The sequence below is a fragment of the Clarias gariepinus genome, chromosome 4 (genome assembly GCF_024256425.1).
Source record: "Clarias gariepinus isolate MV-2021 ecotype Netherlands chromosome 4, CGAR_prim_01v2, whole genome shotgun sequence".
NCBI classification, from domain to species: Eukaryota; Metazoa; Chordata; class Actinopteri; order Siluriformes; family Clariidae; genus Clarias; species Clarias gariepinus.
In genome coordinates, this window is record NC_071103.1 from 31,271,097 (window position 1) to 31,285,389 (window position 14,293).

Genomic DNA, 14,293 nt, shown 5'->3' on the forward strand with positions numbered 1-14,293 from the left:
TCTGGGGGAATATAGTCACAGGGTTATACAAACTCTCCTCCTTTAGAGCTTTGAAAAAAAAGAGTAATTTTTGGCAGTAAAACGCTGGTTCCTTCTATTTATGACCGTATAGTATTACCTGTGTTCCTTGTTTAAAGCTGTAACATCAGTCTGGATTTATCTTTAAAATTTTGTGGTTTAATTAAATTTTGCAGTTATGTAAATCTGGATGAAGTCCATTTGTTTAATACAATAATAAGCTTTACATGGTATCTCCTAGCAAAGATATTGTAATAAACTTGCAGATTAAAAAAGGTGATTATGTAGGGCTTGACTTTCTGTAGGTGTCTGGGATTAATCACATTGTCCTTATAGCTACACAGGCGGTTCACTACAATGCCAACCGCAAATCAGCACCTCACCTTGACCTTGACATGGTTGATGTTCAAAATTCTGTTCACTTGTACAGACCGGTATACAGTCACCAGCTAACTTGATATGATAAAAGTCGATGGTAATGTGTTACTTTCATGTGTTGTTAATGTTATGGCTGATCTGTGTAGTGTATTAGAGCTTTTTTTTATAAACAAAATACAAGATTTTTGTATAACAAAATAAAAAAAAATTCTTGAAATGAGATTTGGGTAACTGAACATGGTTAAGTGACATTTTATCTTGTTTCTGAGTCTGTATGTCTGTCTTTTACTACTCTCTCTGGATTCAAGTATTTCCATCCTAAGTCACTTAAGATCTTATTTGGACTTGGTCTTTGTTTGGTGTGTTTATTTAATGAGAAGGTTTATTAAGCTAAGGGTTGATACTGTATCCAAAAGCCCCTTGTGGAACCATTTTTAAGGGTTAACACTATAGATTTATATGTTTGTGTGTGTGTGTGTGTGTGTGTGTGTGTGTTTCTTTCCATATAAGAGGTATGCTGTTCCCAAACGGTCTATGAATTTTTTTTAACATATTATTATTATTATTATTATTATTGTTGTTGTTGTTGTTGGTGGTGGTGGTAATTTGTAACAGGTTATATACAAATCTAAGTTAACTTTGATATGCAGGCTATATAAAGGTCTTATAACTTTAATCTCATGCCATTTTTTATTAAACAACACAAAAAAATCTACGTGGGAATCTAGGAATGAATGGGATTTATGTTTCCTATAAATCAGTGTAATGTGAACCGTTTGCCTAACGTGACATATATTGGGAAAGGTGGATTATAATAAACTCATTCTATGTTGAGATGGAAAATGGTATCAGTATCCACCTTGTTAAAAAGTTTCAAAACCAAGCTAAATGAAATATGATCGATATGATGCTTTGCAAAGCGCAGACATTTTTGGGGAGATAAACTGGGAGACTTGTCTTATCGTCAGCCTTTGAGGAGGAGACATGGCGTGCGTCAGTGAGAATGTGGGAACGGATAAAGGTGGAGGTCCACAGCTTGAGCCCGGGAGTCAGATTTCAGTGTTTTTGAGGGGGCAGATTGAGCTGAGGTTGAACTGAGGCTGTCTTTGTTCGGGAGCAGCTCCTGAAGGTGCGGAGCGGAGTGGAGCGGAGCGCGGAGCCTCGGTGCGGGGACACACACAGCGCCTCACGGGCTTCTGCTGCACGAGCACGTGAGCGCGGAGACACGACTCGCGGAGATATGCCTTCCCTAAGGTGAATTTAATAAATCCCCGCTTCGAATTGATTGCATTTGTTTATTTGATTTTTTTTTAAAAAGGGATGACATCTTTTCACTTCTGTCTTGTCACCAGAGTGCCGCCGGGCTGCTGTTTCTATCTCGCAGCTTTGTGGCTTTTCCACCCCGCGAGCGCGTTCCAGCTGCAGGACGGTACGTCACATTTCCACGTTATCACTTTTTACCCACAGGACAGCGGCGGGTGAATTGTCTTATAATCACTTTACAGTTGCTTTCTAAGTGTTTCGCCCCAGTAATCGATAAGGTGAAGTTTGAACCTGAAATAGTTTAAGAAAGTTTCATATTTGACAATTTGTCCAGGTGAATGAATGAATGAATGAAAAACATTTTTGTATAGACATACTTAATCAACTCTCTCTCTCTCTCTCAGGGTTTATTCCCAATGAGAATAACACAAAAGGACATATTTCAAACCTTGTCACGTTTCATGTTTGTTTTAAAGCTTTGCATGGAAATCATGCGTTTTTACGCACCGTGCGTTGTTTTCCCTTGTGTTTTGCCCAAATGTTTTGAGAATGATGAACTTCATCATCGTTCCCAGTCCAGACCCTATGCTACCTCTTGCATGTACTGCATGCCGTAGTGTTTCCTCTGCTCTAACACACCCACTTCGACTCTGTTTAACTGAATAGCTGAGTAGTTCAATCTGGTGTGCTAGGTTTTGGCATGGCCACATGAGTTTCCCCATTAGTTAAAAAAAAAAGACTTTACTGCTACTTAATCTAAGTGCTGCCACATATTATAATTAAAATCATGGCATATTTGTTCCTGATATGAGTTTGAAGGTTAGCCATGGATGGTGTTGATAGAGCACAGTGGCATGATTGATAAAGCATCTGGTGGTTGATACAGCATCTAATCCTGGCATGTACTCAGCAAGGTGTGTTTTTCCCTAAAGGTTTTTATAAATAAAACATTTGATACATTTTTGCAAATGTATTACATGTTTTACTGCGGATTAAATGTTGCAAATGGTTTCTTCATTCATATGACTTAATAATAAATTTTAAGCAAAACACAAATAAATAGGGTCCTTACTCATTGCAGGTGGTTCAACTTTTTAAAGATGAAGTTGACAACCTATAATGGTATGGACAGAGAAACAAACCTGCTTTATCTGATTGCTACATATATATGGCATTTGGTATCATCCAGACTGAGTTACTTAAGTACACATCAGGTTTATCTAATCTTTTTAATGGGACCTAACATTTTAGGGCCTTGCTCAGTGCAGGGCTGTGATCTCATGCCCTTCTTATCAGTAGCCCTGTGCCCTAACCACTCAGTTACAGTATCTCTGCTCTGTAAAAAGAAAAAAAAAAGGTACAGGTGCTTAGATTGTGGTGTTCTCCCTGCTATCCAGCTGCCAGCTGTAAAAAAAAAAAAAAAAACTCAGCAAACTAGACAAATTGGTAGACTATCTTTGAAAGTTTAAGGTATTGTCTATTTTGTCTAATATAATCAGTAATATCGGTAATATATAGTAATATAATCAATGGATTGAAATATTTAAGTTGTCATGCCTACCTTTTTACTGTCCTTTAACACTTAGCTTGTCTATGATGTAGATTAGTAGCCAGAATTTAAAAACCATTTCCTTTTACTAGCGCTTACCATATGTGTCTACCAAGTTGATGAGCATGGCATGTATTTTGCTGAAAGCGCATCGACTAATCTAGATATATTCACCAGCTATGTACTCATCTGTCAGAACTAGCAAATTAAGCATGCACCTTTACTTTTCCCTGATATTCAGTTAAAAGATGTGATCATGGACCGATAAATCAACATTGGCTGCATGCCTCAGGGTCAATGTCAATGAAAGTCATCCAGTGATTTTAATCACAAATTACGCCTGTAATGATTGATGGGTGGCCAAATTCAGTCCATGATAAATCTGTAGGACAAGCTAGCTAAATAGATATTATGCTAAAGAGTGGGGACGATTTAATAACCCATTAAATGTGACATTACCTACAAAGGCTGGATTGTGTTCAGACCGTAAAATAACGTTATGAGTTCACAGCGGGCCCTGTTGCGAATGACTGGCTTCAGGCATAGAGGAATGAGGCATGCCAAGGAATCACACAATTGACCTTAGCATATTTTGATAGCAAGGCCGTTATGATAGAAGTGTTGCTAAAACATTTTCCCCTTGACACAACTGGTGTAAACATGCCAGTTTGTCTTTTATATTAGAGACAAAGTAGTCTTTAGACTACTCATTGGGGTAGTGGAAGTAAGGTTTAAGGACACATTTTTGTGAATATTTGGTTGAGGGGAGATTAAATCATACTATTAGGCTATTAATTAGGTATTGAGAGTTCCAATAGAATACGACAAAATGGACTGTGCTGTTATAGAAAAATAAATAACAGTGTTGTGCTGTATTACCACAAAGTGATTATTTTTTAGTAACAGCATGTCCTAAAGTGTTTTATTCCTTTTATATCTTTCCTCTTATAAAAAAAAATACCTTTTTAATTATCAACATGTGTTTTAATCTGTTTATTATTAGACACAGCTGACGCCAAGCATTGGCCAGAAAGTCCCTTTAAATGAGAAGCAATAAAATATTAGGATGAGCATATTTGTCTCAATATTTCCTTACTTTAAATGAAGCCAGAACATTTCTGAGCTGTGCTGTTGGAGAAAATTAATCAGCATCTTATAACCAATGAGTTTTGCGACTTTAAGCAGTGCTTTTAAATCCCAGTCTTATGCTGAAATGCTTCCTCAAGAGTTTGTGTGGCCTTTATTGTTTTTGTGCATTCCTTATGGAGAGCTCTTGATGGTAAAGATTATGGAGAAGAAGTCTTTGTGTCAGTTTGTGATGTCAGGCATTCGATCCTTAATACTGTACTGCAGTATTGTGCTGTTGTATGGTTGACATTTGACTTCTGTAGTTTTATGACTCATCATGCAGGAGAACACAGCCAGCAGTGTTGTGTATTTGCCAGGCAGCCCATTTGAGGACAAATATTTCCAGCCACAGCTGTAAACACACATGAAATAAAGCTGTTGCTGTGGAAACCACATTGCTGTGTATTCACAGGACTGTGAAGACTTTTCTGATTCAAATGATTGTTTGATTCACATGTTTGAGGTTTGCAGTGGTGTTAATGGTAATTCACACACTCTGCTTGGTGTGTGGTCAGTGAGGCGTCATTAGTCTCAGTTTCTCAGTTAGCATATTTAAGTTTTCAAAGTACTGTTTTGCTGCTCCTGGCTTGACCGAAACCCACAGATTATCAGCAGATCCTCAAGTCTCTAATTTAATAAGCATTTTGTCCAGGAGCACTGCATCAAATTAATAATTCTTTCATTTGGTTTTAGCTGAAATGTCCTCATTTGACCCGAATTATGGAAACAGACATACAGAAGGAGGCACCTCTAGCACTTCTGCTAAAGGGCTATGCATTTAACTTTGACCTAGCAAAAAAGGAAAGTCTTTATTTAGCATACATCACTGTAAAGTCTTATAAAGTATTTTAGCACTTCAATACCTCTACAATTGCAAAATATCATACCGTACATAATGGCTAGACAGGCTATATTTCCTAGTTAAATTCCTAGTTCCTGGTTAAAAAGCCAATTTGTGCACAAAAAAAGTTTATCATTCAGAGGGCCTCTTGTGTCCATTATGTTCTTAAACCTTTATACCTGCCTTGTTACATATAACTACTTTGTATCTTGTTGTTCAACTCCTATTCCGTACCATATTAACGATGCCTGTTAATTATATTAAGACTACTTAAGACTACACTCAATAGTCACATCCCTCATTGATTCCAAGGATGTAAGTGGAGCAGAAATTGTTAGGTGGTTAGCTGGATGCCTGATTTTTCTTTAGGAGGAGACAATTTCAAAGGTGAAATGCCTAGCAGAACAGCATGAAAGGTCTAGAAACATATATTATTATATGTTTTTTTTTTTTTTGCCAAAATATTATTCATTAAGTTTGCATCCATGTGATCAATGATAATGGTGGCTTTTACATCTTGTAGAAGCTTTTATGGAATGTGATGTACATGTAAAGTACACCCTTTGAAAACAAGACTCAATCTATCACCATAAATGGTTTGTAAGTTGCACTGTCCAATTTTGTAAGTTACAAGAGTGGACATGCTATTAAAAAGAAAAATCATAAAAATACCTTAATGATACCTTAATCATTAAAGAAAACCTGGATGATCCCTTTATAGTGTAAATGTGATATAATCCATGATACATTCTCCATTTACTTGTTCAGGTCCATTCTCCACTGTCCGGAAGTGGTTCCCTTCTAGCCATATTATTCAACTTTTTAGCTACTAACACAAAACCATAGCATATTTCCCAAAGCCTTTATATTTAACTACTTGCTTTTGGCTAGAGAGATCTGGGAAATTTCTGTATGAATTTTTCAAAATTGACAAGTTATTAATGAAGTATAAAAGTCCGTGCCAGCAAGTATATAGCTGGAAACGTAAGTCCAGCCAGATACAAGCCAGATAGTAAATGGAAATCTGGGAGCTGTCTGATTAGCAAGTGCTGGTATCAGGTTTCACTGACAGAACTTTTTAAAAAGTGGTTAGGGGGGGAAACAATCATCCTTTTTTAAATAATGAAAGACCCATGTGTGTCAGCCAAAAATAACTTCTACCCTGACTTTAGTATTATGTTTCTCAAAGACATTTGGAGAAGATATAGAACATTAAGAATCAAAATGAAGAACTTGATACAAGCGCTTCTTGACCTTTACTTTTTTAATGATATTGTATTTCCATGGTGAACCACTTTTGAAACAGATATGGATGTATTTGGAGCTTCTTAATGTGAGTTACAGTTTGGTCTTTTGTTTATGGTGTGTGTAAGTAGGATTTCTAATAGTTCAGGAAGATTGTGAAGATGTGAAAAATGCAGTAATATTTTATGACCATAATGTGTTATACTACGCTTCTAGAACAGCTGTTGTAATATCAAGCTGCAAATAAAAAGTGAATGTAATGTGTGAAGGCCAGCTGTGTTTTAGTTTCAGTATTATTAATCAATGTAGGATGCACAAGAGGGAGATTTTTTTCTCAGCAGCACAAAAATATATTTCTTTCTGGAAAAAATGAAGGACAAAATCTAAGTGTATCCAAAGAAAGTCCTCAATGGAGAACAAACATGGGCTGTAGAAAAAAGAAAAAGACTAATTTTTTTCCATGAAAAAATGGGGAAAGATTTCCATATTATATTTGTTCTGTTTAATTGCCAGTCTGAACAAAAACTATACTTATCTTTGAACATTAACTATTAACTGTAATAGCATCATAGTGTATTTATTCTATTTGATCCTGTGTGAAGATTATACAGACCATTTCTTTTGCACCTTGAGCCCATTAATGATATCCTGTTGTCTGTTGATTTTCAGAGCAGATGCATTCTATGTTTGTAGTGGCCTGAGCATTGCCTAAATAATGTCACAAGTTCATCTGCTCTGCATCTGCTCATTGAACTTACTGTAGCAGTGACCCTGCCACCTACCTCTTAGGTCAGATTTTATACTCGTTGTTAGGCCATGTATTTTGAGGTTGTATATGTTACGGAAATTCTCGGGTAAGTGGACATCATAACAAAGCATTTTACAAGCAACATATCCCCTTGTTGTCGAGCACAAATGGTGACTGTTGCTAATCCACTCCCTGATGGTTGTCTGAGCTCAACAGGAACATCCAAACAATAGCTCTGGAAAACATTGCACCATGCGAAGCAGCACAGCAGGGGAGCTGATAGAAAACTACAACATATACAGTAACAATGAAGATAGAGAAAAGTAAAACAGAAATGCATGACAGGATTGTTCCATAATCGACATGACACATTATAACTGTTGGAAATATAAGTTAAAAATTTTTAGCATTAAGTAAGTTGTTCTTAATAATGGGTGACACAATTAGCACTGAAAAAAATCACCATAATGTATTCTCTATTATATATCATTACTATGATTGCAGTTTGTTTATAAACACAATTATGTCAATAATATGAAACATCACTTGTATAGGTATTTGGAGACAATTTACAGTTCAAATCCTTCCCCCAAAAAAAGGATTTATTTATGGATATTATTCCTTATTGGAACTACACACCTTTCCTATTATGAGTCAAATCCGGAGTTTTCATGAATGAATGCATAAAAATGATTGACATTTACAAAAGACAAGCACAGTATGGTGATGAGACCCAAACTAAAACATTTAAATAGTAAAAACCTTTTAACGATCCGTGAATGATGTTCCTGGCTCAGAGCCCACTGCAGTCATACCCAAAGAACGTTCAATGAGTGGAATGCCGGATCCTTGAAAAATCAATTGATAACTTATACCCAACTTGCGGAAGAAACACATCTGTCTGTGAAAACTGTACACTCAACAGTCACTCAATTCACTTGCACAATACAGAAACTCAGCTGGGACTTATTGCCACATTCCCCAAATAGTCCTCGCTCCAAGCCATTTCCATATGATTTGGCCATTTATGGAGTTCCTGGGAGGCCAGAGTTTCAGATGCAGGCAGTCTGATCATGACTCTGGCGTACTGAAAAAACTTTCTACCTTGATGGTATCCAAACACTAGTGAAACACTGGTATAAGTGCATTGGGAAGTTTTTACTCTAAAACAGTGAACTGTTTATCTGTCCATTTGAATGTCCCACTTTGACTTGAACACCCCTTGTAGTTTCACTAAGGTTCCTTAGAAATATTTGCAAACTCTGGGAGATAAGTTTGTTTTATGCTAAATGAAAAGATTGAATCATAGAGGCATGGTGGTGCAGTGGGTAGTGTTGCTGTGTCATGGCTCCAGGGACCCTGATTCGCTCCTGAGCTTGGGTTACAAAAATAAAAGAATAAAATAAAACAACAATCACCACAGATCAGTTTCATGGGTTTCTATACAAGTATTAATCTAGGAAAAATACGCTAAACCCTCTGGTTTCTTTCTAAAAAAATATGTTAATAGGTGAAAGTGTGTAGATATTCTCAGTCATCCAGGACATAGTAGTCTCAAAGGTGCTGTTTAATGGCAGTTTGACACACTAAAGTTTCTTGAAGAGTATTTATAACTGGTTTGAAGTGACAGACATATGAACTCTATGGAGTTGTTAAGTTGTTGACACCTGATGGTGGGTTGTTGTTGTTCCACTCAGTCTTCATGTGTTGCATGATCAGTTGCCATTAAATGGTACCTTTGGGACATACTAGTATGTGGATTCGCTATGCTTAAATTACTCTTAGGTGTAAGTATCATGTGATGAGAAGATTAAAGCTGTTACTGAAAATGAATGAATGGAAAGATTCTGCTAAATAGTTCTATGTTTCAATTTAGTTGTTATAAATCAAGTATCAATTCAGCTGGAAAACCAGAGATTGGTTTGAAGTGATTAATGTTTATGGGGAAAGAAATGGACATATTTTGCACATATAAAATAATTTGTAAATTTAGGCAAGATTATCTATGTATAATTTTATAGACTGTCAACAGTTTAAGACAGTAAATTAGCCATACTTAAAGCTCGAACAGACATCAATCCATATGAAATGCAGGGATATTTATGGCTTGTTTTTATCTAGTCTGGATAGAGTGACTATTTGGAAAATTTTAGTTCATCCGGCACAATAGGGGAAGTTCCAGCAGGTGTGCATGTTTTCAGATTGGCAAAGAAACAGGATATGACCCTGGCCACCTACACTGGATCTACACATCGCTATACACTAAGGCAGTAAAGTTTCCTCTGAAGTTTGTTGAGTGAGTTGGAACATGAAAGCAGTTACAGTGGATGAAGTATAGGGTGCTGATAATAATCAGTGAGGAAAAGGAAATGGTGGGAACAGATATTGGGTCTGCATTTCGTAAAGTATTTGTTATGATGCAGTGTCTCTGTTCTGATAAACAGCCAAAAAAATAAGACATCTATATTTCAGTATTATACGGGTAAGCTTTTGATCTTAATCAGTATCTGGAAAACTTAAAAAAAAAATGTTTGAAGGTTGTGTGTTTTATTTCAACAAGTTATTTTAGACAGTTTAGTTATGTCATGGGTTGGGTCACTTTATGCCCAGAGATTTGTCCACCTTAATTAAAATGATAGCCAGTATAAGTCCTAAATAAAGAAACGACTGGCCTTCATCTTCCAGTGTCTGTAATAATACAGTAGGTATACTTAACTTGTGAATAGAGAATAGCGGGTTGTAAAGATAATGTGAAGATCTGTAGTGTATATAGTGTAGGTTATTCCACCACAATATAAATGCAGTGATTTATAGAAGAGTACCTTAAATCAGTTTGGAGTTACAGCTTTGTAATATAACAACTCATGGCAAACAGTGTTCCAAACACTTTCAGATACACAATTTAGACCATCATCTGTAGAAGAGGCTTAGGGCCACCATATAAATACAGTATATATAAAATGAAGATTTGCAGAGGGCAGATAGTGTGTGTGTGTGTGTGTGTGGGGGGGGGGGGGGGGGGGATACAACACCCATGGATATCTTGTACCTTCCTTAGGGTATTGATTCAACTTTGTTTGCAGATGTCCGAATACTTTCTCCATAGTGCGCACAATGTCTTCTCCCGTGGCTCAGTGATTTAAACCATATTGATTCAAATAAAACCTTAACCTTTTCTGATTGTTTAAACACCAGTTAATGTGAATACAAAAATATTTTTACTATACATAGTAACAGAGCATTAACCACCATATAGACAGTTATGGTTGTTTATTGTATTTTTTTAAAACTTTTTCTGAAATTCAAAGTTCAAGCCTGTAATGTACTATAAATGTGTGTATTCTACCTAAAAATAGTAACGTGATGTGACTTTAAACAATGATTCTTCAAGTATTCTTATTCTGATAAAAGTTAGAGAGATGCAAGCAAAGTACAGTACGGATAATTAGACAGACAGACAGACAGACAGATGTGTAGCAGCTGTGTTTCATTTTTATGACATTACTGTAATACTGTGGGAATGGCATCTGTACTTGTATGCCATTTCATGCCTTGGCCTTGTGGGAAAAGTTTCCTAATCAGTTTTATTTCTCCGTTTATATACTTCTCCTTAAAGTTAGTCACACATGCAAATATTTCCTGTGCTGTTGACATATGCTGTTGTCCTATTTAACAGTTTATTTAGCAATATCTAAATTTCTAATTAAATTGTTTCCTTTAGCATTGCTTTGCTCTGTTTTTTGATTAAACCGTTAAAGGCCTCGTTAAAGGGCTGCTTCCTTGTGATATAGGTAAGATTATTTAAAGTTCTGAGGTTATTAGTTCTTGAAATGTAGTCAAAGCCATACGCCAAGTCATGATTAAGGCACTGATTTGGTGTAAGTATTTATGTGGCTCCTCAGCAAACATTAAAAGTGGCTTTTGAGAGAGCTTTTAGGAAGAGTTGTTATACTGTGGTCTGTTTCCAACCCAAAATTAGTCACTCGATTTATTTTATGATCACTTTTAATTTTAATGAGGCACAAAAACCATGCTTTGCCAGGTAAGTTAAAAAAAAAAAGGGAATGCAGTCTCTACTGGGCTACACTGGATAGGCATACATACAGTACGTTGTACATTTACAACTGTATGCTAGAATGTCAAACACCATTAAGTGTGTTGAAACAATGTTCAGTATGATTATTATAGTATTTATAACTGTCTAAAAGATATTCAATGAGTATGCATAATTAGTGCATACTACTGTATAGGAACAGATTTCAGTTTATTTAGGCCTATTTTGTGTAAATATTATGTATAATATCCCTCCAGATTCTTATATTGTTGAATATTTAGAGTTTAAATTATGCATTTTACAGAACAGTACTGAAATATAGGCAAAATATAGACATTTTTCCAAACCAGTCTGTTTTTCTTCCTAAAAAACAAAACAAAACAATTATTCTGTAAACCCAATAAACTGTGGAAATACAGTTACAATTGTGTGAGAAGCAAATGCAGGAAGTTAACTTTAATTGGTTATGATTCCAAATGACGTAAAGAAAAATCCTGGAAAAAACACTGGAAAACTCTTCAAAACAGTATGCCCTGTAGCTGTAAAACACTTCTCTAGCAGCGAGGTTTTATTTCCAGCAGACTTCTGAAGGTTTTAGTAAGAAATACCATCCGCCAACTGTCAGTTCTGTCTAAACAGCTAAATGACTGCACAGCTTTGACAGGATGAGTGAGAAGATTTTCTCCAGAAGCTGAACAATGCCTGTAGGTGAATTGCCAAAAAGGCTAAAACTCATCTCTAAAAGAAGGAAATGTAGAGATTTTGTGATTTGTTTTTTAATGTTTACGAAATACGAAAAAAAAAAAAATAGATTTGCATAGACAATTATTGAACAACTTACTGAATTTAATGCATTCTGTTAGTTTTTTTGTCAGTACAGAGATTGGGTTAGAAAATTTCATTTTACTGTAGTTGACTGCAACTTGTCTAGATAGAATTTAATCCCAATTAATTTACAACAATTTCATACTTCACTAAAATCCACCTTTATATACAGTATTACCACAGTAAGATAATTCAACTTACAAATATGTGTGTAATTTTTCGTGGAGAGGATATTATTTCTGCCCCCTAGCTTGCAGCTCCCTAGTTTAATCCTGAGCTACACTTTATGTCTCCATATTCTTCCCTTCCCACCCAAAAACCATGGACTGGCTGCACTAATCTCCCCTAGGTGTTAATGTGTATTGTGTACTGTGATGAACTGGCATCCCATCCAGTGTGGGTCTCCAACTCGTACCTGGTGTTCCTTTGATCCACTGTAAACTTGAAGATGAAAGGATGAATAAATGATGACCAAATGGCACGTGTTTATAGTTAAGCGACATATTTTAATTAAACATGTGAAAGGTTTGCAACCAGAGGTGGTAAAACTAGCGCTACCCTAAGTAAAATAGTACCAAAGTAAAGTGGAAGTCCTCCATTTACAATTCTACATAAGCAAAAGTACAAATGTGCTTGCCTTTGAATTTACTGCTTCCTAACTGTAAAAATTAAGTTTTATCGCTACTTATAACCATCTTCTCATCTGATTTCAAAAATCTGCCACATGATTAGGGAGGGGAAAATGTGCAATTATGCATGATTGTCAGCAGGTGGCTATTACCTTTTTAAATACGGGGGCGGGAGGAGTGCAGTAATCGTGATTATTTTGTGTGGCAAATTACATATTTAGATTTTTTTTATTATCTTTTAAAATTCATATATGTTAGAGGTGGTAAACTCGTTAATCCTCTTTAATCCTGTATGTGGTATATACTGAAAATTTTCACGCATTGGCATTCTGTATGCACTGAAGAAAATTATATTAACCTGGCTTTTCTTCCAACTGACATAAAGAAAAAAAAACCTTAATCGCCTGAGAGATTAAACTTCCTTTATTGCAGTTGATATGGTTCTGTATCTCATACCTTAAAAGAAGGGTTTGTTCTATTTTTAGTGGTTAGCTGTGTCTAACTGATACGTTATCCTACCAAAAACAATGGAAAGAATGCATTTTACCAATTGGTCTGTGTCAAAGGAGTGAGCAGAAACTCTGACACAGTAGCCGTTTCACTGTTTTAAATCAAAGAGCCACAAAACATAAACCATACCAAGTCCATAACAAAAAAAACAGCAGTGTCAGTTCTATGATTTTGGATTAGCTTCATTCCTTTTTGAAAGTGTCATATTTCATGTGGTTTTGTGGTTGGGTAACTTTCATGTCCAATTCCAAATCCGAAGCCTTTTTTAGGGGATCAAATATGAACTAATATACTGACTTACTTGGATTTTTTTTTTACCATTTTGTTTCTTTTGTGCCTGTTTTTTACTTGTTCAAAATAGTAAAAGCCTTTGTATGAGTTTGATGAGGCTTTTTTTAAGACAGAAGAATCATGAATATGTCTGTCATCATGTGGTTAACATGCAAAGCACCATTCATCAATAACGTTAATCGAAAATTTATATTAAAAGCCTAAAATTAAAGTGTAGCCAGAGTTTTTATTCTTTTATGTGGGTGGTTTAGCTCTTTTTGGCTGTGCAAGTAAAGGGAAAGTCAGAATATTAAATGAATGAAAATAAATGTGAAAGATGGATGGAGGAATAAAGTTAAGAAGAGAGGGTAATGAAAAGGAAGGTAGCATGGGTGAGATGAAGGCTTGTTTAAAACAGCAAAAGAAATCATTGAAACAAAAAAGGGGATAAGTTCTTGATCTAATGCTTGTTCATTAGGCTGTTGTCTTAAATACACAGGCGGTCTGCTACACTTATGCTAACTAGTTCTTGGATACCATCAGAGCGATGATCAGACCGCTTGCTGAAACACTGGCCTCCAAGGAAGACCTATAATGGCCTAAACACATGGAAATGGATTGTAGCAAGGTCAGGACTGGCCAGGGATGTGGCATTAACAATTTCAAGGATCATGCATTCCACTTGTTAAATGTTCATGGAAATGTATTCAGTGGGATCCAAGCCACCACAGCCGGGATCATCGTTCATGGGCGTAGGGCCTTCTTTAAAACATTTGCATCATTCAAATGTTAGACTGCAGCTACAGTAAGAAAGGAAGCATATTATCTTTATAAT

At 35.9% G+C, this 14,293-nt stretch overlaps 1 protein-coding gene across 2 annotated transcripts in view; it reads left to right on the plus strand.

The window, feature by feature from the left end:
- Window positions 1-1,389: 1,389 nt before the first annotated feature.
- col15a1a (collagen, type XV, alpha 1a) overlaps window positions 1,390-14,293 on the plus strand; it is an 82,756-nt gene continuing 69,852 nt past the window's right edge. For both annotated transcript variants that reach the window (XM_053494114.1, XM_053494115.1), the window contains exons 1-2: window positions 1,390-1,650; window positions 1,749-1,825. In XM_053494114.1, the coding sequence (XP_053350089.1) occupies window positions 1,637-1,650; window positions 1,749-1,825 (91 nt within the window). In that variant the 5' untranslated portion in view covers window positions 1,390-1,636. The remainder of the gene's footprint in view (window positions 1,651-1,748; window positions 1,826-14,293) is intronic.